Source organism: Micropterus salmoides, unplaced genomic scaffold, assembly GCF_014851395.1.
Source record: "Micropterus salmoides isolate LMB-PRFRI ecotype aquatic unplaced genomic scaffold, ASM1485139v1 Ms_hic_scaffold_6, whole genome shotgun sequence".
NCBI lineage: Eukaryota > Metazoa > Chordata > Actinopteri > Centrarchiformes > Centrarchidae > Micropterus > Micropterus salmoides.
The window spans coordinates 9,305,535-9,333,115 of NW_024044348.1; the positions used below are offsets into that span (position 1 = coordinate 9,305,535).

The following is a 27,581-nucleotide window of genomic DNA, read 5'->3' on the forward strand; positions in this document are numbered from 1 at the left end:
ATTTAAATCCAACAGTTTACATTAATACTTATTGGCAATCCAGTAGTTGAATACGTAGATTTACTCGAGGACTGTACTTAAATACAATTTATAGGTATTTCCATTTTATGCTATTTTATAATTTCACTTTTTACTCCACTACTACAATAATTTGACACATTTAGTTAATAGCTTCAGATCATCAATACAAAATGTGTTAAACAAAATTATTGTGTGGTGTATAATTTTAGATTAGGCCATCCGGCAGTATATAAAGTAGTTTTTATGCTGCATTCACGTGCTCCTCGGGTTGGTCCCATCTGCAGAGTTGTGGAGTCTGACTGTGGTGTGTTCATGTGCTTTTAAATCGGAATGTTGAAACAATATGGACGTTACGACAAAGGTGTGTTGAACTGTCATTGTCATCCAAGTATACCAAACAGTTTGAAGCTTTTTTTTACAAATTGATCATTTGTCCCAGAGCTGTTGCTGCGCCACTAAAATGTTGGTTTTACTGCAAATACTGCTAATAAATAAGTTTCCTAATGGACAGCAAACTAACAGTTATACCACATGAATGTACAGTTAGTCCCATATTTACCAGCTGCAACATTAAAATGATGACTACACACTAATGCATCAATTATTATAATGAAATTATATAATATATATTATTTTGACTGGGGTTATTCAGCAGGATGAGTAGTTTCACTTCTTGTACTTTTGATACGTGTATTTTTTTATTTTGCTAAATAGTTATTTGCTAGCTTAACTAATAAATGATAAATGTATCTGAAAATTTGAAAAACATCCCCAGAGCAGGGTATTATTGATTTAAGACACATTGTTGTTTGGCTCAACCAACTAATTAGAAATATATTCTCTCACTTGTTATCATTCACACCTAGCAGTCCAGGTAGTTTTTGTTTTATTTGTCCATGTTTTGAGATACCTGAGAGGACAAGAGAGGAGAGGACATTGTGGTACTGCTAGTTTTATATCTGAGTGCTTCGTCCACCTCTAGGATAATCGGATCAAGAGTACTTTGACATCAGAACATTTACAGGTTTTTTATTTAGTCCCTAACATTTTCAAAAGGTTGAGAAATGGATCATCCCTCTTTTATGGTTGCTGCTGGAATAGGCTTTTTCATTTTGGTTAATACTCAGTTTTCCCCCGAGGAAGCAAACAGAAGACTCAACAATGGGCTTATAATTGTTATATAGACTTAAAGGAGAACAGTTATGGTCCATTGTAATCTCTATATTGCAGATGACTGGTCAGAATTGTACTTTGAGAAATTAATGCAGAGCCAGTGGTTAGGACATTGCAGAATCCTGTGATTTTTCTGTCATAGGCAGTAGTATAGTAGTTTATATTTCATTATTCTTATTACTTGTGGTGTGACTTTACCCCTCTAAAATGTCACTCTTTATTTAACATTATTTGTTGTGTGTAAAAATCTTTGTAACACTGGATTTGTAAAATGCTATACAAATACTCGTTATTATATTAATGAATTATACATATGTCCAGGCAGAGAGCTCCAACTGCATAACCAAACACTGTCCTTTAGGCTTTCATAAATCAATTTGACACAAGCTTGAAGTCAATGAAAGTGGATCGTATGTTCAATATTCTGCATATCATTGATAATAAATTAATTTACGTCAGCAAGTGAAATTGCAAAAGCAGCACCCAGCAACACATTTAATCATAGAGTGGAAATGGTAGACTACTCAATTCTTAAAACTGATTATTATTAATTATTATTTATTATTCCAATAAAGGTACATATGTAACATTCAACAATTTAAAAGTGTTATATGTACTAAAGTATCAAAAGTTAGATTCATGCTGGTTCCAGAACCCTTAATAGCTGTCCAAATGTAATGTTTTTAACAGCAATTAAAAACCTTTACATTACAACAGAAGTAATAAAATAATTAAGTAGGTAATTACTAATAAAAGCCATATAAAATAAAGGCAACAGATGAAGTTAGATAATTGATGAAATTAAACAAAGTGGTATTAAGTGTGATTATCAGGATAATTCTCTATAATGTAAAAAGCAAAACATCTCTGTCATCTCTGTTTTATCCTGTAAAGGTAAGTATGTGTTGGTTAACTTGTTACTTCTTTCAGCTAAATCAAACTATAACAATACCCAAAGTAAGTAAGTGCTTTCTTTTTATACTAATTATGCAAATATTTCATTAAACACTTGGAACACACTAAATAAAAGAACCATTAAATGATACTATATTACTACTACACATGGCTAGCTTAACCTAGTGACCCCCATTGTGGACCCTTATAGACTGACCCAGAAGCCGCTGAGGGGCTTTTTCAATTGACATGGCAATTACACCATATATAGCAAACAACATTAGATTTAATCTAATTCCCCAAAACCACTGACTATTCTGGCCCCCGATGGTCCCAGGGCAGTTGTTCATTTTACCCAGTTGTTAATACAGCCTTGTGAGTACTTGACTAGTCAGTAGTTGAGGAAATGTTTCTTTTTTGTTTTTGTTGTTTAAAAGTTAAACAGATTTTCCTGCAAATGTAAATGGAGCAGCATTGGTTTGTGTGTAATAATTCAGATTCACCACTAGATGACAGTGGTTTTCTTTTGGCCCGACTCCAGAAATCCTTCCTGGAAGCATTAACTTAATCTTGAATGGAAATGTGTGAAAAAGCTCAGACAGCATCTTTTTATAACCCAGCATCATTTGTTCATACGTAGTATGTACTACATAGTAGTATGTACAGTTTTAACCTGTTAAATAAAAACTGGACAAAACCCAAATAAATGGATTTTACATAATCATTTTTTGCCATTGAGTTTTATTGTTTTGTTTTGTTTTTAAGATAAAGAAAGGGTTGGTACATGGCAGCAAGAGAATCTTCATATCACCTCAGGGTTATGGTAGTAGACACTATTACAAGATATGGCGTAGGAAATAATAAACAAGTTACATATATAAAAAGAAAAAGAAAATGAAAAGAAAACATGTCACAGCAAATGTTTGGCTATGCTTGAAATTTAAACAGACACTCCATCAATCTCTATACAGGTACAAACAGGTCCCAGTAGGATGTCCCACAGTCCAAACTACCTTTTAATCAATTAAGGATGGGATCTCTACTATTGCATCTTTTTAAATCAGGAGCGTACAACATTATTTTCTAATACTACATTCAGTCAGAGCAGGACAGAAAGAAAAAAATTTATGCCTGTCTATTAGAGAGTTGGGGGGATAAAACCTGTTACCTAGGGGCTGCTGTGGCTCAGGAAGTAGATCGGGTTAATCGGAAGGTCGGCGGTTCAATCCCTGGCTCCTCCAGGCTGCATGTCGGGCATGATGCTGAACCCCGAATTTCCCCTGGTGGCTGTTCTACCGGTGTATGAATGTTAATATACTCAGAATGCGATGTATTGTAAAAGCGCTTTGAGTGGTCGAACAGCTGTCAATCTGCATCATTCGGACAGGTACATGCTACTTCAGCCTCTGACATCAACCTTCATTTACAGGTACTGTCAGTTTGATGGTAACAGTTGAAATTGTAAAATAGTGAAACGGGGGAGATATAAACAAACAGGTGGGGCATTTCCTGAGAAGATTAAATGGTGCAGTACTAAGAACTACAAGTTGAATTCACCTTAACAACAACAATATTCTTGTCAAAGGAAAACTAAATTTCTGACAAACTGATTTATTTGTGATTACATCTGATCATAAGAGAGAGTGGAAATTGCCGACTCATTGTCCCTTATGTGTATTCACAACCCTGGAAAACCTTGAACAAGATGTTTTGCCTTCAACTATTATGTCTTATATTATTTTCTCTTTGTTTATTTACACTGGTTATCCCATTTTTGCCCAGGAGCCAGTAGGGCTGCTAACCCAGAATCTCAGTGGGACAGCTTTCAAGAATAAGCAGTCTTCTTGTCGACGCTCCACTGTTTAGAAGTAGTCCTAATCTTCATCACACCTGCCACGGCAGTGCCAAGCTATAAATACAGGGTTCATAAGAGGATCCACCTGGTGTCAGTGCGAAGGAGTCTGTTTCATAGTGATCCTGACTCACAAGAGGGTGGAGGAGCCAAGGCAAAGATTTACAATACCGACTTAACTAATACTGCCAGTGGCAGAACAGTAGTGAAAGGAGGACCTGTTTTGTCAATCCACACCAATCGATTACAGAAATAGTCTGATTTAACGTGATGGATGAGAAGTAACCTGAAAGAATACCTGAGGACCTTTTTTTGTATTTCTGGGATGCCATTAAATATCATCAGGAAAGGACGCCCTTTTCAGAGAGAAGCTGCTTGTCTACTTAACGGTAACCTGTAATTTAATATCCTGGGGTAACCTGGAGGTTTGGCAAGCTATATTTGGAAATTTGCAACAAATCCCCAATGTATTATTGATTTAAGGTACATTTTTGTTTGGCTCACCCGACGGATTGCAAATATATTCTCTCACTTGCCATAGTTTTGGTTTTATTTGTCCAGGCCAAGATCCATGCCAGTACAATGGGGTAAAGGGAATTTCATTACTCGTGCTCGTTCAGAGGGACCATTTCTTTTGGTAGAAAGTAGGTCCAACAAAAACTAATGACTAATGAGAGCGAGGCAGAAATCTCAGATGGCTATCTGTGAAGGTAAAAAAAACAAACTATCTGCATGGATAGATACTACTGAGCCTAAAATAATCAAACAGACCAGTCCTAATCATCTGGCAGGCACAACCTCTCCTAAGTAGTTTATAGACTTATTTTGACACTGTTTAAACTGTTGCTCTGAGGCAGGCCAGGTTACTCATACTTCAGTCACTGTTGCACGAGTTGCTGGCAGAAGCATGGGGTCCCTCCCTTTCAAACTTTAAAAAGATTGACTCACCAGGTGAAGGTTTATTTGGTTCCTCTTAATTCTTTAGCTGGTGATCAAATATTTGATGCCTTTCAGCATTAAAAAAAAAAGCTCCTGTGTGTTAATAAGGTCAAAAAGGTTGAAAGTTTACTAATAAATGAGGACTAGCCCTCTTAGAGATGTATCATTAAGTAACATTAGGCAGTCCAATAGACACGCCATTGACAATTTGTTTAATGTGTCTGGTTACTTTTGGTAGGAAAATACCAAACTTTGCACCTAAATATGCAACAGAATGAGAGTTGCAATGTACAGTAAATACAGGTTTTCAGTGTCATGTGTCTCTCCTGTCTCCTTTCACAGAGTCTACTGGATTTACTTTTGTGCTGATGTTTCACCAGTTTTGAGATGAACGTTCAAGAAAACAGCTTGCCAGTTCTGGAGGCTTTTACTACACCATAGACTGGCTGCAAACATCAACAGTTGTGACATGTTGACATCTGTGATTTCCAGGCAGCTCATCCCAAAACTGGACTGTGTTTCCCATTTTGAAAGGACTTCAGTTTTTCTCAAGTAAACAGGACTCATTTTGACAACAGAAAATGGAGCCATCATGTTCTATCGATCACACTTAACCTGTATTTGGGCAATCAGAGTGGAGCCTCACTAAGTCCTCCAAACAGTCACGACTGTTGTGTGTGGATTCATGTTTCTATGTAGTGTGCGTGCGTTGCAGTGCAGCCTTGGATCCATCGTGGAACCATAGTCCGCCCGGGCGCCTAGCCTTCGGGCCGGAGACACTACAAACCAGCAACTACTCTCTGGTTTTACTGATTCAGCTCAGCCTGCTCTCCTTCGACCTGTTCGTCAACTCCTTCAGTGAGCTGCTGAGGGCTGAACCGGCTGTCCAGCTGATCCTTTTCATGTAAGTAAGAGTTCATCATGGTTTCAGCAGCCAAGCATTATCTTTAGCTTAAAAGGATAACAATTCAGACCTAAAAATAGGACGCTTTAGTAGTCTATCCTAAGTCACTGGGGATGCTGGAATGATATGAATTGGCACTGTACAAAGACAGTAACCTTTCTGTTCCTGTCCATTTTGTTTCTGCTGATCACACATCTTCTTCTCTTCTTCTGTTTTTCTTCAACAGTATCCAGGATATTGCCATCCTGTTTAACCTGATCATCATTCTGTTGATGCTATTTAACACATTTGTGTTCCGGGTTGGCCTGGTCGCCATATTGCTGGAGCGATTTAGAGCTCTGCTAATGCTCTCTGCTCTCTATTTGACCTTCAGTATCATACTGCATTCCTGGCTTATGGTACGTGCTGTGCGTGCAGCAATGGGCAGAGATATATTTAAATTTAAGTCCTTATGAGTGTTACTTATCAGTGTATGACCAAAATAAACTGCACATGTTTTTTGTATGTATGTATTTATGTTACATTTATATAATGTCATTATATTGTTGAAAAATAGACTTTGTGAGGGGGCAAAATCCTACAATTTCATTTGCACGCCCTGAAATGTTTGTTTAAAAAAAAGTTTACTGCATCAGTACACCCAGCCTTGTCCAATTTTTACATAGTCTATTTTTTATAAATGTTTATTAAAAGCTGTGACATCAAGGTTTTTCTGTATAATCATTTCAGAATCTGCGTTGGCTAAATACCAACAGATTTATTTGGACAGATGGCCTGCAGGTGTTGTTTCTGTTCCAAAGAGCAGGTAAGATGATATGTTAATACATTATTTTTAATGCCAACAAAAATGCATTTATTCTGAATATTTTTATCTTGTCCAAACACACAGACAAAAATTAAACATAATTATCATTTAAAGAAGTAAACTGTACCATCACTCTCCCCACCTTCTGAGTTTTCCCTTTACTTCCTACCCATCGGTTGTTGTAACTATGCCATGGAGCTGTTTTTATGTAGCCTGTTTCAGACCTGAGCTGTTGAGAACAGATATAATTTTGTCAACGATTCAAATAGAACATGATTATCAATTTAGTTTTAATGCTCTTTTATGCTTCTGTCACTGACAGAAAGTGTATAGTTCTCAGAGTTTCTTGTAAGTGTTAGTCCCTCCTCTCTTCCAACAGGCTCCAGGCAGTGATCTCACATCGCCTTGTGGGTGTGATTTTCATACACATATAAGCTCATAAGTGGATAAGAGGATTTATTGTCTAGTTGTTGTTGTTCTCTGCAAGTGATTAAGTATGAGAACGTACTGTCGCCATGTTTTATTTATCTCTCTGTTTTGTCTGCTACTTAAGACCCACCCAGACAGTTACTCACTGTGTGATGTTTCACCAGTTCACAAAATGTCTTTCATTATAATTCCACCTTAAGACGCTATAAACTTTGCTGGTTGTACTTTTATGATCCCACTCATACAGTTTTTGTAAATGTTTGTGGGTACTTTTCCATTTCTCTGTCTGTTTTTTTAAATGCTAACATACAGCAACGTACAATCACACATTACATCTCAAGTAACCTTGTGCAAAGTTATAACATAGGAGCTAATCACTTGGAAATGACTAATGCTTTATGCAAACTATAAAATGCTATTAAAGTATTTATTTAGCAATCATCAATAACATTTGTCATGTTTCTATGCATTTATCTTTAAAAAGTTGTAAGGGTTATAATTGGTGTGCTAATATAGATTAGTTTCAAAAAAGTGTGCACTTCATTACCACTCAACAGTAAGTGAAGTGAGTCAAAGTGACTGATTTACTAACTCTAGCAAGTCTCAAGTTTTTGCAAGTTAATGCCCAGTTGCATGAATTCCTCATTCTTCATTAGCAGTCATGTAAGCAAGGTGTGATTTGTAATAGTTGGGCTAGACAGATAAAACATTGGCATGGTCTCTTAATTGAAATTTTAAAATCTTGATTTCACAACAGAACAATTGAACTGACCTTCTAGAGACTGAAAAAACAGTTTCTGTATGTTTGGTGTTTTTGTATGTTAAAAGTTCCTCATTTCCCGTTCACAGCGTCTGTGTTGTACTACTACTTGTACAAGAGGACCTCAGAGTATCTGGGTGACCCTCGCCTTTATGAGGATTCACCGTGGCTGCGAGAAGTCTTTGCTCAGGTCAGACATTGATCAGTTTGTGCCACAAACCAGTGTAAAAATGGCACAATAAAAATGGTCATATGGAAAGCAAATATGTTCCAATACAATGGGAAATCACTGACCACTTCAAAACAGTGTATTTTAAAGGTATAGGAAATGTATATGAAATGCATATCCAGCCTCAATACGGATGACATTTTGGGGCACGAATTTTCAAATTTAATATAAGAAATACCTTCAGACCTAAAATGCATCTCTTCCAACACATGCATTACAAATCTGTTTGGCAGGAATTGTAGCCAAAAAAAATATATATTCGACATAACATTTCCTTCCAACGCAGGAAGGATTGTGCCAAAATCTGGTACGGCGTTTTAGAATAACACGGACAGAACTCGGGCTTGTTTTGTTGTTCAAATGGAAAAATAACATGAAAAGGGAGATAATGATTTTTTAAAACATTAATATCTTAATATTTAATATCACCACATGCCCTTTTTCATTTCTTTTGTTAATGCTGTACATTTTTTAAAAGACTATATTGCAGTTGTTTTATATACATTTGAGACTATTTGTGTTGCTTTGAGTTTGTTTGTAATGTTGATATTGAACAGGGTTTAACTTTTATGTTATGGCTTGGTCAATTACTGATAGCCACTGCCTGTAAAATTGGATCCATCATGTGCAGCTGAGCTGGGTGTGTTTCATTTTTACAAAAGGTGTTAATACATGTATGCTTACAATACAATAAAACATCTTTAAAAATGTTGGTCATTTAGATACTGCATGTGTATTTGTATGAAATGTACTTGGTCATATGATTTAAACCCCTGCTTCAGAGCTTGTTCCAAAGCAAGACTCCAGATGACTGATGCAGAGCTGATCCTTCAGCTCACTGAACTCTTTGATGAGTGACTCCTTCTGCAGGTTGAACTGTATACCAAGAAAAAAGAAAAGGTTTTCGTTAGATGTGAGTTTCTTTATGTAAAATAAAAACAGAGATATAACTTTTAAATAGGTCTTGGATGACAGGGACATAAGTAGTCAAATAAAAACATTTGGCAAAATGAATGATAAATACAGAGGCCTAGATGTGTTTGTGTGACAACAAAAGAAACTAGGAGATCTGTTTGAAACTATCTATTATATAGCACAATATCACAAATCATAAATATGCTTCAAAAGGCTTTACAATCTTTATAGTATACAACACCCTCCTCAGTAAAAAAATATCTACAGGAAAAAGTCCTGTATTTTACTGACTTTTGGAGAAATCAAAAAGCCTTGGTTTGCTGTGTTTTATGTTGAACATAGAAACAAATGAACTTGTAGATTTATTTGTTTTTAATGTAAAGTTTGCAGCGTTATCAATAATTAACAATAAATCCATAACTGGTCCCAGTCCTACTTTAAAATCACTATGACTGAACACCAGTCTAACTCACCTTTGTTGCATATTTATAAAACTGCTCTGCTTCCTCCTGTCTGCCAGACTGAAAACAAAAGGTTGGTGACATGGTTAGTTCAGGTATCTTCAGACTGCGTCGAAAAATATCCAGTTGCAGACAGTGAAAAAGGGAATGTGTGATTAACGGTGTCCCAAAGCAGGGGCTGCATTCCTTAAGGGACGTAGACCACAAAGGTGTATTCTTCACTGGACCTGCATTTCCTCTCTAAAACGGAGTGGTCAAATCTCACTGAAGAATATGACAGGGTCATGTGAGTTGTGGGACCAAAGGACTGTGTGATACTAAAGAGCAAATGATACATCAGCTGTTTGGGTGAAGAAAGGCTACATTTCTTGGGATCCTTATCGGGGAAAGTTTCGGCCCATTGTGTCATGTCCTGTATTAATAAAATATAGACTAAAAGGGAGGCAGAGAGGCTTGTGTGTTTTCAGAGCATCATCATCACCCACCCTGAGGCAGATCAGAGACAGGTAAGCCCACACCTCTGCATTCTGGTTGTTTAAATGGTTGGCCTCAGTCAAAGCTTCCTCGGCTACACACAGCTCCTCCAGCTACACAGACACACAAACATGACCAAGGCTCACTTCCTTCCAAAGTACATGATCACATATGGCTCCCAACAACTCCACAGCTGTCTTGTTTACATTTACACTTGTTTACTTTTACATATACACTTTTTGGCTAACTATGCAGTACATCCAAGAGTAAAATAGGCTTTTTTCACAGTAGAATTAGGGTACTACTTAAAACTTGCAACCCCACTGTGAGAAGAGGATTTTTTAGATGCTGAGTGAAATCACTAAGCCTAGGTTCTCGTGAAGAAATAATCCCAATACTAACAGCCTCAAACATCATAATTTCACAAGATACCACATGTAAATAAGACTGCTGCTTTTGGAGTCTTTCAAAACCAGAATTAAACTGGATTTGCAAATGTTTCCATCATTATTCTGGAGGTGGAGTTTTACCCGGTAACAAGCGGCGCCCAGGCCCAGCCAGGTCAGGCAGGACGGAGACTGCTCACAAGCCTGCACGTAGACAACTTTGGCTTGCTCAAACTGAAAGTTTAAAACACAAAAATGACTGATTTAGTTTCACTGTAGTTAGTGACTTTGTACAAGGTGTTTTACAATCATTTGCTTTAACTTAAATTAAATGAAACTAACTGTGATTTCTGCCTACTTTCTACAGCATAATGGTCTTTTTAGGACACACTCACACAGTTACATTTACAGTACACATTCACATAGAGCAATAGCCAATTTGTCATAATCGTGCTGTAAAATTAAAAAACAATTGTTCTTCGTGACTTTTTAGCCAAGAGTGCCAATTTAGAAATACGTATCATGACTAAAATGGGCAGGTTCATTTTAGTATTTCAGAGTCTCTACTTTTTCCTGTGGCTACTAGGTTTGAACAATGATTGAAATAATAGTCTTTCCTGGAAATGCACCAGGTAATCTCCTCCACTGACTCATCAGCAGACAAAGTACACATGAGTAAACGGTCTGACTGATCAGACAGCAGTGAAGCTTGTCTAAATTTCTGACCTTCCCCTGCTGGAGGTAGATGGATCCCAGGCGAAGGAGGACAAGGTGAAAGTCTGATGGCTGCTGCAGGGAGTTCAGGCTCCGCTCATAGCTCTCCTGGGCTTCATTGAATGCCCCCCACAAGTAGTGACAGTGACCATTCAGAGCCCACACATCTGCATCCTGCTCACAGGGTGGACAACACTTGTCAAGTCAGGGTTCAGTAGAGATGCTGGTTTAATCAGGCTTATTGGTGCTCACCTTGCCACTGCTGTGTGGTTACATCATATTAATATTTGTTGAGAATATTTCTTAGGTGTCTTAATTGATGTAACAGGGAAAGGTAAGACAGGTCTAGCTTAGAGTAATATAGCTGACCCCATAACTGTTAGCTTTAGGTATTTCTCACACGTATTTGTCCTCGTCAAGAAGACAACAATAGACTGATTAGCTAGAGACAGTAGCTCAGACATCAGGCTAGCAGATATCAGTGTTCTCTGGGAATCTTACAAGGTTGAGCCATCAAGAATGTTTACAAGAACCAACTGGCTCCACAGATTAGAGTACAACTCTTGGATAGTGAGAGATTCCAATATGATGAAGCATTGGAATCTAAACATCAGATAGATTAGGTGTTCTAGGTGAAGGTGACCTAATAGAGAAACCTACAGGCACGAGGGGGAAGACAGAAACATAAAAGGGACCACAAGATGTTCTCCTTCAGATTTGGTGTTGGCATTTGACGTGTTCACATGTTGTATGCTAGCACTGTATCTCCTCGGCCGGGCTCAATAAACCATGCTATGTTAAGTCTTCATCAGTCTCCGAAACTTCTTCACACCTGACAGCGGGCTTACAATAATTCTCAACAATATTAACAGACAAAAAAAGATTGTAAATTTAAAAAACCGGTTCCCTACATCCACTGAAGATAATTATTCAAAAAGAGTTGTTCATTCATGAACATACTACTACCAATAAAGACAACATTTCTGACTTCACCAACAGGCATTTCAGAAGGACACAGTGACACAGGTAAACTCGCGTTTGCTGTCATTGTTGATGGTTTCAACAAATCTTATTCAGCCTGTCTTCTGACTGGGGTTTAACATTGCTCTGACACACAAGTTTCTCTAAAAATTATATAATGCCTACTGAGCTCAGTGGAACTTTGTAAAACTTCTGTATTGTATTTATAATTATAATAATTCATTTGCTTTTGAATTGTGGATTAATTTGAAAGACTTTACCAACTACATGCTTTGCTCCTGATTTTACCAACAAAGTGTTCTAAATATGTAAGAACTCTCATTCATGGCTTTGGTTGGGATCAAATCAGCAGGAACTGAGGCTCTTGGTTGCTATAGTATTTAGTGCTTTTCCACAAACTAAACTGTGGGACAAAAAATATTTGTCATTTGCCAGTGAAGGTGTAACATTTATGTGCAATGACAATAACTTTGTCCTATAATATTATTGAAAACCTTCCAGTTTTTTTTCTTTGAAGAACACGAGGACACTTTACAATGGAAGTTTACAGCTGCAAAAAAAATGCTTCCTGGACCAGCTTCACCACATTGCCTTGTGAAACATCGTCCCTTACATCTTACATCTCAGTTGCCACCTCTCCAGCTGATGGGACATCCTTGTAAAAGAGATTAAAAATCTCAATGGATTTTTTTTTTCTTTCCTGGTAAAATAAAGGTAAAATAAAAATAAAATGATGATGCCAATGCTGATTAACTTAATAATTTCAGTAGATACCATATTCAAAGTCATGTTATCTGGTGAGTCAATTATATTTTTGCTGATCACAAACATCGTTTAGGTGAAAGAAACCAAACCAAAACTAAATGTTAATCTTTTCTGCTTTTTAAATGTGATGGATTAGACAGCTCCAACAGAGCAGTACAGAAGCAGCGAACCAACATGTCACATTTTCCACCCAGTCCTTACTCAGTGTTGCTGTCAGTAGTCAGAGTGAGTACCTGGTTGCTGTGAAGTAGTGCCTCCTTGAGGTTGGCGGCAGCACTGCAGTAGTCAGCTCTGAGCAGCTGCAACTCAGCCAGATGAAGAAGATATGAGACACAGCGACCACTGCCTGACCACAGCAGCTCCTGGGACAGAGCATGCTCTGCCATCTGACAACAGGAAAACAGTGTTGTTGTTGTTATGGTTGTTTTTTGTTGAAACTTAACTGCTGACAATTTCAGTTTCTAGATTTAGACATTCATCGTAGCCATTGTTTGACAAACCAAACCAAATGACATTTTCCATATGATGGAACATCAATAATAATAAATCATTTTTGTCCCATAACACACAAAATGACTCTGAGTCCAACTGGCAAACCTCCAGCCAATATGTGTGCTTTTACCTGCAGGGCAGTGTTCTGCAGCAGAAACTGAACCGTCTCTGTGTAAATAGTGGAGGAGAGTTTAACTGGAGCTGATATGGATCTGACACTCTGTGCTGGAGGCTCTCCTTGTGCCTCTGAGTCCTGGTCTCCACGCTCTGGGTCTAGAATAAAATTACCGTAAAACTGTCAAGTAACATTGGCTGCTCCAGGAACCCACAGTCACTGCCACAGGCCTTCAGGCTGAAGTGCACTGAAAGCGTCAATGAGCGTATGACAGACAGAGGAGATAAGACAAGTCTTATATTTAGGTGATTTGTGCTAACAGAGAGCATCTAAACTGTATTTAGATGGATAGATGGACATTACAGGTGTTTCGTCCTAATAGATTAAAGTAAAGGCAGGATGAATAGACATTAAACAAAAACTATAAACCATTTCTAATTAAGAATTCTCCTTCTCACATTGGAAATGCACCATTTCAACATTTGAGATTGTATATATCAATAATAAAAAAAATTTTTGGATGTGAATGCCACAGTGTGTTTCACCATTTACTCTACATAGTGTTGAAGACACAAGCAGAGTTTCACATTGCAGATCTATTAGAACAAATTAGAGCTGGAAGTGGGTAGAAACCGAAACCCAAATTACCCTTTCTCAGTCACCACTGGCACAGATATAACACCAGAGTCACAACACAGCATTACATTCAGATGAAACAGTGCACTCCTCTTCGCAGGCTGCATTCACTCTCACTGTACCTCACCTTGCTTAACAGTGGGAGACTGACATGCAGGTGTGACCATTTCGCCGTCCTCCTGCTGATCTTTCTCCTTCTCATTTTTCTCCTCGTCTTTCTCACCATGTATCCTCTCCTCCTCCCCCTGCGTTTGCTTCTTTGCTTCATTTTCCCTCAGCTGCCTTCTGGCCTCCAGAAAAGCCCTCTCAGCCAGGAAGGATTTGTTCTGGCTCTCATGGAGCAAACCTGGACAGCAGACCCAGAAACGTGAAATGAGACTAGACAATTCTCAGCATGCACCTTTCTAGCATTACTGCTCAATGTCATTTAGGATACGAGTTTGTGAGGGCTGATATGAATGTCAGTCAAGGTTTCTAGATGTTGATGATCTTTGATATTTACATTTTTAGTGTATTTCCCTCTTTTAGCTTAAACAAAGCTTAAGAATTGTATACTGAAACCAGACTAATGAATTTAAAGTTATCAGCGTTTAAAGATATTTTACCCACCTTACTGTCTTTAAAGTAAGAATAAAAGAAAAAGTGGATCAAATAATTCAACTAATAGAAGATACACATAGACCACAAAGTGTCTTGTGTAGCTGTAGCCTCACAGGAGCCTAGTCATATTCGGGGTAGACAACACTTGCTGATATCTGATATTTGACAAAAGAGTGTCAGTAGTAGCAGTCTGTATGTGTTCTGAGTTGGCAGCAGGTTCGCAGGTTAAACAGCAGTGAGTAGGAACATGGACAGGACTTTCGTCTCACCCAGCAGGGTCCAGGCCACCACGCTAGGTGGATCTAAGCTTGTTGCTTGCTCCAGGAAGGTCTGAGCCTCCTCATAATGCTCAAACATTGCTGCCAAAACTCCACACATCATCAAGCTGGGGAAATAAGAGGATACAGACAACAGGTCTTGACTCCCCAGTTCAAATGTTTTGCTTACATCATATTATTTGGCTGCATGTTTAAACAGAGGCACTAAGGCACCTTCCAGTAAAAAGGTATGGTGGGCTGCCCCCAATTCTACCTGTTCCTTTCGTATTGATTGTGAAGCAAAGCTTTATTGTCATACAGTTTCAAATGTGCAAAATGAAAAGTGATTTTACATCTCTAGTTTTAGACTATAAGTGATGAGGTGGAGGTGAAGAACAGTGAAGTTTATGAGTATTTATCCATAAAGGCCTTTGCACACAAAGTCCATATTTTTCGTCCAAAATTGTTTGAAAATAAATATGGCCTCACGTTGTGTCAATCACAATTACACAATGAGTCAGAGCTCTGAACAATGACTCACAAGTTTTCAAAACAGTTTAGATTTTCTTTGCTTTTTTGCATCCGTCAAAAGCACAGTATCATTTGATAACTCAGACAGCCTACCTTCAACAGGTCAGATGCTAATGCTCAGGTGGATGATGATGTAGAGGAGTAGGATGAAATAGAGGATGAGAACAGCACACAGACAGAAAGGGAGAGCGACAGTGTGGAGACCGACAGGGAAGACAGCTCAGCCCCTTCAGGTAGCTGCAGTCAGGACTAACAGACAGGCGAAGTGTCCACAAAATTACCCTCACTGCTTGATGAGTCCATTTAGTCTCATGTTGAGAATAGAATAATAAAACACATCAGACTCACTGTACAAGGTTTCTGTGCATAATGATTTTTATTGGATGACAGATAAAAAAACTCAAACACAAAATACAGACTTTGTGTGCAAAGCCCTTTAATCCAAGGAAAACCAACTTGTTTACTGGTTAGGAGTAGAGAACTGGAGAACTGGAACTATGTTTACGATGTCCTGTTACACAATGCCAATAGACACATGATAACTGTTTTATTCTCAATTTTGGATAAATAATCCAATAATGGATTTCAGTGTAGAACTGGTTTAGATCCCTCCCTTGAGACATAAGCATAATCAGAAATCCCTTGTTTCTCTTCTCTAATAAATCAATGATTTGTTTGATGTAATGTTTGATATTCTGTAGCTACTTCATGTTTTTAACATAACTGGAACATTTCTAACCTGGGTTGGTGTGCCTGCTGGATGGACACGGCGTCATGGAAACACTCTTTAGCCTTCATGTAGTCTCCGGTCAGCATGTAGAGGCTTCCCCACTCAAATTTGTAAGAGGGCTCACCAGGATGCCTTACCACCAGCTGCGCGAAAACAAATACCTAATTCAAGGGCCATTTAAGTTTTTTTCCTAACCACTGTCATTATCTGCATAGTGATCATTTGAAATATAGCTTGCAGTTAAATAACAAATGAAAATACCTTTAGAAAGGTTTATTTGCACATTAAGAAAACATGCAATGCAAATAAAATATAGAAGAAACAAATGTGTTTTTTCCCCCAAAAAAAACTTAAGCTAAAAAAAAACAAGCTTCTGATTATGAAATGACCCAAACACGTGCATGCAGCAATCTGTAACTTTAGCAACTTCTTGACACTTTTTGGCCAAGTTTTCCATGCTCTCCCTGTGACCACAACAAAAGAGGAGGGAAGACTAAATAATTTTTGCGTTGCCTCAGCAGTGATGATATTACATGAAAAAAGTTGATCTACAGGAGAAACAGACCTGAAAGCAACACAGAATGTCTGTGATTATATTTATATATTTTGAAATGCCACATGTTACCTAAAATTTGTATTTCCTTTTACATAAATAAAAATATTCCACCATAAATTGGTGCAGAAACTTTCACCAGAATGCAGGAAATTAAGTTATTAATTATCAAAATTTCCTGGGGGAGGTCCCCACAGACCCCCCACTCGTATATCTCAGCATTCAGGACATCTTTAAAACACTGTTTAAGGATCTTTTCGTCTCATTCTCATGAACATAATATTACGTACTGTGATGTCTCGCGAGCTAAGTGTCTCTTCACACTCCTATTCTGAGCCCCTATGTCCCCACCACTTTTCACACAAAGTGACGCCCTTAATAGTGATTATCACTTGACTTATGGACACCTGATGCAAAAACACAGAAAACAATGATCTGCTCCATGGATAATAGATAAAAAGAACCCAGTATGTCCATTAAGTTGTTTTTGTGACAGCAAATCAATAGGCATATGTATGCATTTGAATGAATAAATGGGTGTCTGTGATTGGCTGTCTACCCTACTCCGTTTCATTTATATAAATCTATAAATCTTAGTGAAGAGAAAAAGTATTAGGGAAGGTGAGCATGTTATTGTACCTCTTGGTAGTACTGAACAGCCTGCTGATAATCCCCAGTAAGCTGAGCCTCTCTGGCAAAATGTCTGAGCTGAGAAGAATTCAACTGGATCTCATTTGGGGGGTCATCATCGACGTCAGCTGAATAAATCTGGTGAAGAGGAGATAAAAATTAACATAAACATACAGAACATAAATATACTGTATATATTTATATGCATGTGTGTGCGGCCATTGCCTTGTTGAGAGCTATGTGCATCTCGTCCACCAGGTAGACATAGAGCTTGCTGACAAAAGCCTTTAGCTCCTGAGGGTCAGTCAATGGCTCTGTATGCTGCATCTTGTCACGTACGATCCTCACCACTGCATGCTAGATGCCAGAAACAAACATACACACACACACACACACACATATATATATTCACTTATGTGGTGAAATAGTGACTTGTGTCAGAAGAGCCACCACCCCCAGGAAAAAAAATACTGCTACACATCAACTCTAAAAAATAGTTTCAGGGTTCCTGTGAGTTTTATCCATCCACCAGGGATGTGTGTGGTTGTTCTGACCTTCATCTGTTCCTTGAAGGTGAGGTATCGCGCAGAGATATTGAGCATTCCCATTAGCTGAATCTTCATTTGCTCCCGGCTGCAGTCCTCTGACGGCTTGCATCTTGCTTCAAACAATTCCTCATACTGGTCTGAAACATGGGTCACCACATTTCCTACCTGCCTATGGAAGTCCAGTACTGCCTGCAGAAGCACAAATCCATGGGAGAATTCAGCAAGTAAGCAACTCTCCACTGGTGTGTGTTTATCACAGTGTCTATGTATGCATATACTGCATAACTGTGAATGTGTTTTACTCTTTCTGCTCTGCTCGGACCGGCTGGAAGTGGAAGTCTGGGTGGGATCAACACCTTCACCCTGCAGTAAATAGAGACGCATCTCAGCACCTTCTCACTCCTTCTGTTCCACAGTCAGTCAGACACAAGGGGCAACAACCAGATATAATAGACCAGAGTGACATTGGCTGTAAATCTGTCACAATTCGAACCGGTGCCTTTAAATTAGTTAATTTTAATAACAAGTTGACTTCAGAGGTGAACATTTTCTGATAGCTCTCAAGTTCTGATAGCTCAGGGTCACAGTCTAGCAAGACAGTATAAACAACAGAACCAGGTCAAACTCAGTTACCACAGAACACTTTGAGGATTAATATAATCCTCAGGTTTAGGATTTACCTTCTGTCCAGCTCCTCTGGAGATGTTTTGGGTACCAGTGGTTTCTCCAAGGCTATCTCAATGATTATATAAGTTCTGGCCTCCACATACATCTGTCATTAACAGGAATGAGGTGTTAATATGCTGAAGGCTTTCCAAAACATTGCATAACAGCAAACATGGTAATAGGTATAATGATAATGGTATAGGTTCATAGTGTATTACAGTATTATGAACAATAGGAGTTCAAACGTATATGGCTGCTACAACCACAGTTTCCAGTAAATGATGCCTACTGTGTTTGTGACTGCACTGATATGTACACAGTAGTGTTGCTGTTTATTGGAAGCTTACGTTTCCCTCTGTATTGACTTGTGGCTCAGTTTCAGTGGTCAGGCTGTCGGCCGTGTTGTCGGCTGCTGCCATCCTGCTATGATTTCCAGAATGCTGACATAATGAAAACAGGTTACATTAGGGTCAAACCTTCACAAACCCAATTGGATTTACAGTATATGTCATTATGTATGATTTTCCAAGCCCTGTGAATTCTGTTAATTAAACTTTCATGTAAATTACTCTGTTCAGACCATCATCTTGCTGACCTTTTTAGCTGGCTCCTTGGCTCCCTTGTTGCTTCCATCCAAGTGCTTCCCTGACTTAGCCTTGTAAGAGCCTGCAGCTGAGCCAGCACGAGCTTTGACCAGGTTGGCTGCCGCTATGGCCTGCTCCTTTAACACACTGACTCTCTGCTTGCCCTTTGAGTACAAGTACAAACTCACTTTAACAAAGGCTAACAGTTCACACACCATGGAAACAGTACTAGGCTTATTTAGTAGACTATTTTAAGTCTTTATTTATGTAACACACAGTATACATCCTATGACCTACCTCTGCACTGGACACACATGATCATTTCATCAGACTCTGGTTAAGAAAGTCAATAAGCATCCAAAAAGCGTTCATTTCAAATTCAGATGGAATACCATTTGTGTATAGGTCATTCCTGGTAGACATTATAGGATGCTTGATCCAGTAAACACAGACCCAAATCTAGAACTATAAATAAACATTAAAGCAAACAAATTATACGTGAACTTGTGTGACCTTGTTCAGCAACTCGTCCGCAGAGAAGGGCTGAATACTGTATGCACCTCGGATGCGGCTGACACCAGGATACAGCAGACGCCCCATGTCCACAAACGCCACACCATGGAAGGGGATCTCTGGGTTCTCCTCAGCTAGCTACACACACACACACACACACACACACACACACACACACAGGATGAACTTGTTGGTCTGGCATTAATCTTTTCAGGTTTTCAAACCACAAAACATGGTAAGTGTTAGTATAAGTGAAAGTGTAAGTGGTAAGTTTGAAACTATCCACTAGAGATGCTACTAAAGCATTACATTACAATAGCTTTTGTTAAACCTAAAAGCAATTTTCTGAAACAATTGTGGATGTTGTCTCCCATTTGGTTACGTAAAGGTCAATACAGTACAGAGAGAAGGCTTGAAAATATTTCTGAACCTATCTTTTGAAAACAAAGCCGTCTCACCAGCTTCGTTTCGGCTGCCTTCCCCAGTGAAGACCTCATAATCTCCACGGGCCACAGTCTGCTCTCAGTGATCCTCTGCTGCAGCCTGAAGTAACAGTCAACACTGATACACATATTTTCATATCTTTTAACTTTGTTTCTGTATACATTATGTTACGACCCAGCTCGTTAAGGTAGGGCAGCAACAAGTGATTGGGATTGAAATTTGGTGGTTAGCACAAGAGAAATATTCCGGTTAAAGTCAAGGGTTTAATTAACGTGCTTGCACAAGAAAATACAACAAAAAGAGGCTATACAGGTGCTGACAAATACACAAAACGAAACAAAAGATGGTGTTGTTCAAAGACAGTTACTTAGCTCAAAAAACACACACTGAAGAACAAAACCTATATGCTTACAGAAACACAAAGTAAACGAACAAGCAATTATTCTGCAACTTAAAATTCTCAAACAAAAGAGTGCACAACGCTTGGTGCACTATATCACACTATGTGATTTACAACGATTCAAAACTACTGACTGAAGCCACTCAGACAGGCAACAGACAGACAATATCAAGAAATACAAACAAAGAAATACTCTCTAAACTAACAGGGTATGCAATCAACAGCCAGGCGAACTTGCTCCAGAGGAACCAATCCTCGACAGGGAATCACACAGCTGGGTTTGCATAACATCAGAATCTCACATTAGGAACACAACAATTATACATTAAGGCAGCGAGCAGCGGCCATAACAATTAGTAGAAGAGTTTCTTGTACATGTTTATTGTACTTTTATTCTAAGCAAAAACCTGATAAATTCAGAGTTACACATATCACAGAGGCCCAGGTTCATTGTGTGGCTCTGAGATAAAATCAGTAAAAAGATCAAATGACTGTTCCATGAGTTCCTGATTTCCTTTCCATTTGGCCTGAAATGCACTGAACAAGGGTACCAAGTTTTCAAGTACACTCTGCTATAATCCTGAAATATGTTTATTTTGTAGAAATTCTTAAAAGTCCAGACATATCTCCCAAAAACATATAACTGACTCCCCCTTTCTAGAATAATTTCTTAAAAGTCAGGTGGCATGATAGCCAGACAGGAAGAGGAGGAGTGAGTTGTGTGTGTAGCTGACCTGGTAGTTCCTCCTGCATCCAGGAAGCAGCACATCTCTGTGTCCCAGCTCACCCTGGGTTTTGTGGTCTCTGCCTCATTGCGAAACTCCCGGTCCTGTAGGAACATTTAGAGCCCTGTTACTGTACGGGTAACTGAGCCTGCCTCCATAGTACTTTTTAAAAACATATTCCAATCTTCTACACTGTAGAAGATACTGTAAAATCAATAGTATTAGAAAATGCTACTAAGGGCAATGTGCTTTTCCTTTTTAATGTTTTAAGGCACTTTTCATAGTCACTAGCTAAGCTTGTGTGTCAAATTGCTTGGTGTGTTGGTAAATAAAACTGCTGTTTATCTTGAAGTCTTGCCATGTCTATCAAATGAAAAACATTCATATGACATCTTGCAATTCCATATATTGACAGTTGGTGACAGTAATGTGCCATACTGCAAAATCCATCAATGCACCAAGGCATTTCAGCCAACACAGTTTGCAATATGTGTTGGCTGCATTGGCAGTTACCTCTAAGCCAGTCAGTTCGCCGTCCTCCTGTTCGATGGGCTCTGCCTGGAAAAAGGTAGCAGGCAGGAAGTGGTTCCCCGGGACCAGCAGGGCCTGATGGGGCCTCTTCCTCTGTCTGCCCGTTTCCTCCCTCTGACCCCCCACCTTCAGCTGCCCTTCACAGAAAACCAGCACCTGTTCTTTCTGGGAGTCGGAGGAATGGTACAGCCACAGTGTTAAAACCCTTCACCCTGAAAAAGATTCAGATCTGAAGTTGGTCTGATTTAGGCAGCATGGATTTTTTGTTTTATTTTGATTTAACACGGCTAGTACCATTGTGCAGCACGACTATCTAAGGTTAAAATTGCCCTTAATTTTTTTCTTAGAGGGCAACACTTGCCTACATGAAAGGCGGTGTAACACTCACCTCTGCAGTAAGTGGAACCTCCAGGGCAGCAGTGTATGTGCAAGGGGCAGGGCCAGACTGCAGCATCCATGACACAGGGATGGAGTAGGCTGTCTCCAGGGTTACCCTTAGCAGGTTGGAGGCTGAGAGTTCCGCCTCAGACAGCACTGGATCCGACACACTGACACATACATCCAGGGTCGGCTGCTAAAGGGGGTGACATGAGGCACATTCACGTTTTATATATAAACTGTTAAAGGCTGTAAAATGTGTCAGGTGTTTCCTACCTGAGGTGCTAAGTGCCTTTCTAAACACTGGTGGGAAAATATTGAGTCACTAAATTTTTTGGCTTAAATACTGGCTGTATTTAAAGACACTGGCCTCTAGATTGAGTGAAACAAATGTTCATTTTTAGCAGCAGCGTGAAAAGTTGAATTGCAGATTTGATACACAGTGGTGAAACATTTAGCATGAACAGTATAAATGACTAAAGTTCACCATAGTCTCTTCGTAAGTGTTTTGTTTCTAAAATGGCCCATTTAACAAGTAAAGTTTTCTTGTACACAAATTCTGTGAAACTGAGATTATAATGATTCTCATCTGCCTGTCTTGTGAAGGCAGCACAACATACTTGTAGTGTTCATTTGAACAAAGGCTGATGAGATGAGATGCAACTGATTTTAGCAAACAAAAACTGTGAGGACGTCTTTTCATAATATGGTTGAATAAAAAAGACGAGACAAAAACAGGGTTTGATTGATAGAACAACTCACAAAATCATATATTATTGTCTATTAGAAAAAATATACACCTCACTAATTAAACATTTTTTGTGAACAATCATGTTCATCCACACATTGTCATGCGATACTGGCTGCATTTTTCTCTTCCTGCTTTGGATTCAAATCCTCCTCTATGTAGCACTTGTGCTAGAGCAGTGTACACTATGCAGTTCTGGATAACATGAGAGGATGACGGATTAAATGAGTGCTGTGTAAAAAGCTGAAGCCTGCTTCACTATGTTGAACCAGTGATTTTTCTGGACAAAGCAGGGATTTTTGTTGATTAATTGATCTTGATTCTTTCACTACAGACACATGTCAGATATCACTTTGGTTAGCTACTCTTGCTTTCATTCACTATGCAGTGCCCGTGTTGTTGAGTTAGGAATGACCCATGGTGTTATGCACACATACTGTGGGGCTCCTATTTGTGCTTGAAATATTATCGATAGATTAGTACTTCTAATTATAAAAAAAATGTAACAGTCTTTGATTTTATCACAAAAACATCTGAGGTACCAAGAGTCACTGCCGTACTATGAATTGACATCAGTTAATCTGTACCTCCTGTTTCAGGAATGCCACACCTACAGTAACACCTCAAAGTCAAGGTGCAGTGACTTATGCTACTATCAAGCTCAACCTAGTGTCCAATAAGCATAAAAATACGGCAACCAGTTTTCAAAACCCCACACAGTGTATTTGTATAACAGAGATTCAGGACTGACAGACTGGCTGTTTTCTCTCACCACAGTGACAGAACAGTGCATCCCAATGGTCAACCATGATTTAAGTTCTGTAAATATTATTTTCCAACTCATCACATACACTGAGTGAATACTAAAACTGAGTGACTCTATTTTTTACTATTACTATTGGTAGTTTTTAACAATTTATTTCATAATGTGCACCCCTTACATGCCAAATGTCCATATGATTGAGATGCCTATACTGTGAGCAACTGTGATTAGAGACGCAGGAATGAGAATGTTCCAATATGATACTTTAACTGTAGTCTTTCGAGCCCTAGTGAGTTCAGATGGGATTACCTTCCTCTTCAATTTTAACATGGCCTGGTTGGTCACCAACTTCTGTCCTTCCCTAACTGCTGTCTCTGCATTCCGGCTGCTCTGTGATTGTAAAACATTCACTGATAGAGGAATATGGAATAAACAACTACCATCTATTTAAGGTCTAATCCACTAGCTCTCTGGATGAACTGTACCTATGCTAGGGGTTGGCAATATGTATAAAAACCTAAATCGCAGTATATGTAAGTATTATTTTTCTATAATAATACATATTGTGAAATAATATACTGTACATAATGTAAATGTCCTGGAAATTTAATAGAGAAAACATTTATAGATAAAATAACCAACCAACATAACCCGGCTTCACTAACTGCCTACCTGCGCACTGATTAAGTATGAAAATGTGTTTTGGGGAAAAGGCAACTCATCTCCCACCAACAACTCAGCAAACATGTTGGTGGGGAAACTAGGAACAAAGATTATTATATTTTAATTCAGAACAGATAACTAAAATTAATGTGGAATCCATTTCACTTTGTAAGAGCGGCATGAAAGCCATCAAAAATCTAGTACCAGCACATCTCATTAGTGAGTAATTTAGTACAATGATCTTTTGTCAACACATAGATGGAAATGTAAAGTAAGTATATGACATTGCTGTTACTCACTAATTACAGTAGGTTTGACCCTAGCCCCAACAATAACTGGGTGATATTAGTGTGTAGTCATTAACCAACCAACCTTTTCCTGTGAGGACTCTTTAGCTAGAGAGCTGGTAGCTGGATTCAGAGGGACAGTGGACAAGAAGCTGCACTGACCTGGAGACAGAAGAGAAAATGAAAGTCCTGCCCTGTAAGGAAAGCTCTTTGAAGTAAACTTATGCTGTTTGGAGCTCAATATCAAGCAACATTTGGGGAGATACACCAGCTCTGTTTTATTGCAAAGTAAAAACATATAATTTCTAACAGATATACCTTGCAGCAGCGGAAGCAGGTCAACCACAGCTTGGCCCAGCACAGCTGTCTTTGCCTCACCTTTCTTCTCCTCAGGCAGGACCTCTGTCACTGTCACTGACGGCAACAAAACAATTTACATTAACAATTACATTACATTGCTGTGAAAAGTGAGGGCTGTACAGACAGGTGCAAAACTCCAGGCCTTCCTGTGTTGACCAGTGAGCAAATTACCACCAGTATTATTACAATGATTAGTGATAATTACACTGCAGTGGACTTGTCACTCAGGTATTAGCAGTGATTCGTAGGGACTGACTGTAAAGGCAGGATATATCTTTAGAGAATAAGTCTTGGATGGTTGACAAACCTACCAATTGTGCCATCAACAGTCAGTATCGCCATCAACTGACAACAAAATCGCAGCAAGTGAAATCTGGTGATTTTAGAGGTTGAAGGCTATTTTTTGCAGTTAAGCCAACAATAAATGAAAATAGTTGGTCAATGTAACAATCACTTACAATAAGGTCACACATTGGAATTTACTTATAGCTTGCTTGTTTGTCAGTTGGCTATCAGTGTGCAAGTTACATCTACTGCTGGTATAAATATCAATTAACCACACTCCATGAACTAGTTTGTGTAGTCTACATCTGAACTTTCAAACTGGCTGGAATAGGTTGCAAGCCAGCAACAACAAGAATCTAAAAAATTAAAAGACACAGAGTAAAATTTAGGTTAAAAACCTCAGTGTCAGACGCTGGTTATCTCAACTGTCAGTTATGTCAGATGTCAAACTCAACTTACATATGATCGGTTTATGGGCGAAGTTACTGAAAGCCTCAGCATCACTGGGGCAGTGGAAGCTGCAGGTAAAGTCATAATCAACACGCTGCTCCACAGAGTCAGACTGCTTCTTGTCCGACTCTCCCAGAACTATCCCGTCCATTTCAACCTGCAGAAAACTCTGGAAGCTGTCTGACTTTTTTCCTAGCTGAAAAAACAAGAAACAAAACATGTAACATTAGATTAAAACTGCGAGCCAAACACCTTCTCAGCCTCAGCCAATCTTCCGTTGTCAGGGTTTTTGTTTATTTGCCCCTGATCCAGATACCAGTCATTTCATTTCTGATCCGATGTTCATATCTAACTACACAATAAAGTGTCTATTACATGAAAGTGAGTAAAACCACACTAAAGTTTAGATGGTTAGTAAGACCAACTAAAACAGATCTCCCACCTCTACTTGACATTATGTAAAAATCCTATCCCATGAGTCTCAGCCATTGGTGTGCTGGCAAACCCTCCTGAGAGCCCCCAGCAAAAAGGGGAATCATTTATATAGAATTTCATCCATAAGTAGCACAATGACTGTGCGACTAGAATGTTTGACTATTTTGGTCATGGTTTTTATATATTTTCTGTAATAAAACATCTAAAAGCAAAAGTCCTATCAGATGGGGGAACCCTCTGACAAATTCTTATCAAAAGGGGATCCATGATCTAATTTGTGTCAGTTTGGGGGTCCTTGACATGAAAAGGTTTGACAACCATCGATTTACATGACCCTTCCCTCACTGGATAATTGAGACACATTAATTAACAACAAACCCAAAACACAAGCAGCCTACTAAGTATCCCTCTCACATACATAAAAACAAATCAAAGCCTAACACACATGTATGCCCCACTGCATGTCAGTTCAGTTCATGAATGAATAATATCTATAATCCATTTAGGAGAAATTATAAGGAGGGCATTTATTTTAAAAGAAGTACTAGGGCTGGGTGATCTGGCCAAAAATGTTATCACGATAAAAAAAAAAATCTCACATCATTCCATGTCATTATTTATCAGATAAATGTCTAATCTTTATTTCTTTCAAGTTTAAAGGCTGACTTTTGCTAATGAGGGAAAGTTGAAGACATCAGATGGTTAATTGTTATTTCAAACAATTCTTTATGGTGAGAATATGACAAACACTTGCCAAACAGTGAATCACTTAAAATATCTGAGGTAGAACTTTCAAAACAACAATGATTAAATCTTTTTTCAACAAATGTGTCTAAGTAAAATGAAGTTGTTTGAGATTTATTTTTCAGTCCCTTTTACTCAACAAAATAAATATCTTAATAGAAAAATTAAGCACTGATTCGTTCCTGATTCAAATGAATTAAATCAAACATTTATTGAACATTTGTTATCTTGCTATATTATTATTATTATTAATGATTATTATTATCATTTTTACAGCTCTAATCATAAGTGACGTTAACTAAATTACCTAGATTAATGTTACTTTATAATCAATAGCTCAAAACTACCATGATATCAAGTTAAGCTAACTGTTCATTTTAATTGTGGATCAACAATATTTGCTAACCAAAGCTAAACAGAGCGAATTTTTCGTTAATTTAGCTAACAACAATGTAAGACACACATTCATAAACACACCTCTGTTGCTTTAACCGTTGGTTAGTTACAGTCATTTAAGGTAATGCTAAGTCACTTAGCTAGTTAGCATGTGTAAAGTTAATTCGTTACACTAACTGACGTTGAACTATCTTACCAGGTTATTTCCACTGATGACATTTATTTGTATTGTCAGGTTTGTTCCTGCCGTGTTTTCAGGTGTCTCCATTGTGTAGAGCCGACAAATGATAGACTAATATTAGCTAGGTTTGCTACCGATGGATCCGCGTCCCGTTTCCACGGTAATAATGATACACTTGGTGGTGAGTTCAAGACAGTCTGACATATCAGAGGTTGGACTGACGGGCCAGCAATA

The 27,581-nt window shown here is 38.5% G+C and overlaps 2 protein-coding genes across 3 annotated transcripts; one reads left to right on the forward strand and one right to left on the reverse strand.

The window, feature by feature from the left end:
* Positions 1 to 4,634: 4,634 nt before the first annotated feature.
* Positions 4,635 to 8,002, forward strand: LOC119890615 (transmembrane protein 138-like). The gene is made up of 5 exons (XM_038701955.1): positions 4,635 to 4,650; positions 5,513 to 5,783; positions 6,010 to 6,181; positions 6,513 to 6,588; positions 7,867 to 8,002. Exons 1-5 carry the CDS (start codon positions 4,635 to 4,637, stop codon positions 7,977 to 7,979), a joined length of 648 nt encoding a protein of 215 aa, XP_038557883.1. The 3' UTR covers positions 7,980 to 8,002.
* A 454-nt stretch (positions 8,003 to 8,456) lies between these two features.
* Positions 8,457 to 27,526, reverse strand: cfap70 (cilia and flagella associated protein 70). 2 transcript variants are annotated; one of them, XM_038701050.1, is made up of 27 exons: positions 27,363 to 27,526; positions 25,601 to 25,787; positions 24,815 to 24,910; positions 24,582 to 24,658; positions 23,856 to 23,936; positions 22,046 to 22,231; positions 21,640 to 21,822; positions 21,136 to 21,230; positions 20,016 to 20,100; positions 19,558 to 19,695; positions 19,056 to 19,208; positions 18,808 to 18,900; positions 18,475 to 18,566; positions 18,097 to 18,157; positions 17,801 to 17,983; positions 17,472 to 17,603; positions 17,256 to 17,384; positions 16,073 to 16,206; positions 14,815 to 14,930; positions 14,073 to 14,291; positions 13,325 to 13,467; positions 12,936 to 13,088; positions 10,969 to 11,130; positions 10,387 to 10,476; positions 9,868 to 9,969; positions 9,395 to 9,442; positions 8,457 to 8,882 (listed from the first exon to the last, which is right to left on the reverse strand). In XM_038701050.1, exons 1-27 carry the CDS (start codon positions 27,432 to 27,434, stop codon positions 8,772 to 8,774), a joined length of 3,321 nt encoding a protein of 1,106 aa, XP_038556978.1. In that variant the 5' UTR covers positions 27,435 to 27,526; the 3' UTR covers positions 8,457 to 8,771. The 2 variants fall into 2 exon arrangements, with proteins under 2 accessions (XP_038556978.1, XP_038556979.1); XM_038701051.1 differs by lacking the exon at positions 23,856 to 23,936.
* Positions 27,527 to 27,581: the final 55 nt, after the last annotated feature.

Bases quoted from the DNA above. Each gene is read 5' to 3' on its own strand.
- LOC119890615 (XM_038701955.1), top strand. The intron at 5,784-6,009 runs GTAAGTAAGAGT...TTTCTTCAACAG, and splicing joins GTCCAGCTGATCCTTTTCAT to TATCCAGGATATTGCCATCC. The intron at 6,589-7,866 runs GTAAGATGATAT...TCCCGTTCACAG, and splicing joins GTTTCTGTTCCAAAGAGCAG to CGTCTGTGTTGTACTACTAC.
- cfap70 (XM_038701050.1), bottom strand. From the start codon at position 27,434: ATGGAGACACCTGAAAACACGGCAGGAACAAACCTGACAATACAAATA. The intron at 21,823-22,045 runs GTGAGTGTTACA...TCCGACTCCCAG, and splicing joins AGGTTCCACTTACTGCAGAG to AAAGAACAGGTGCTGGTTTT. The intron at 10,477-10,968 runs GTCAGAAATTTA...TTAAACTTTCAG, and splicing joins TCTACCTCCAGCAGGGGAAG to TTTGAGCAAGCCAAAGTTGT.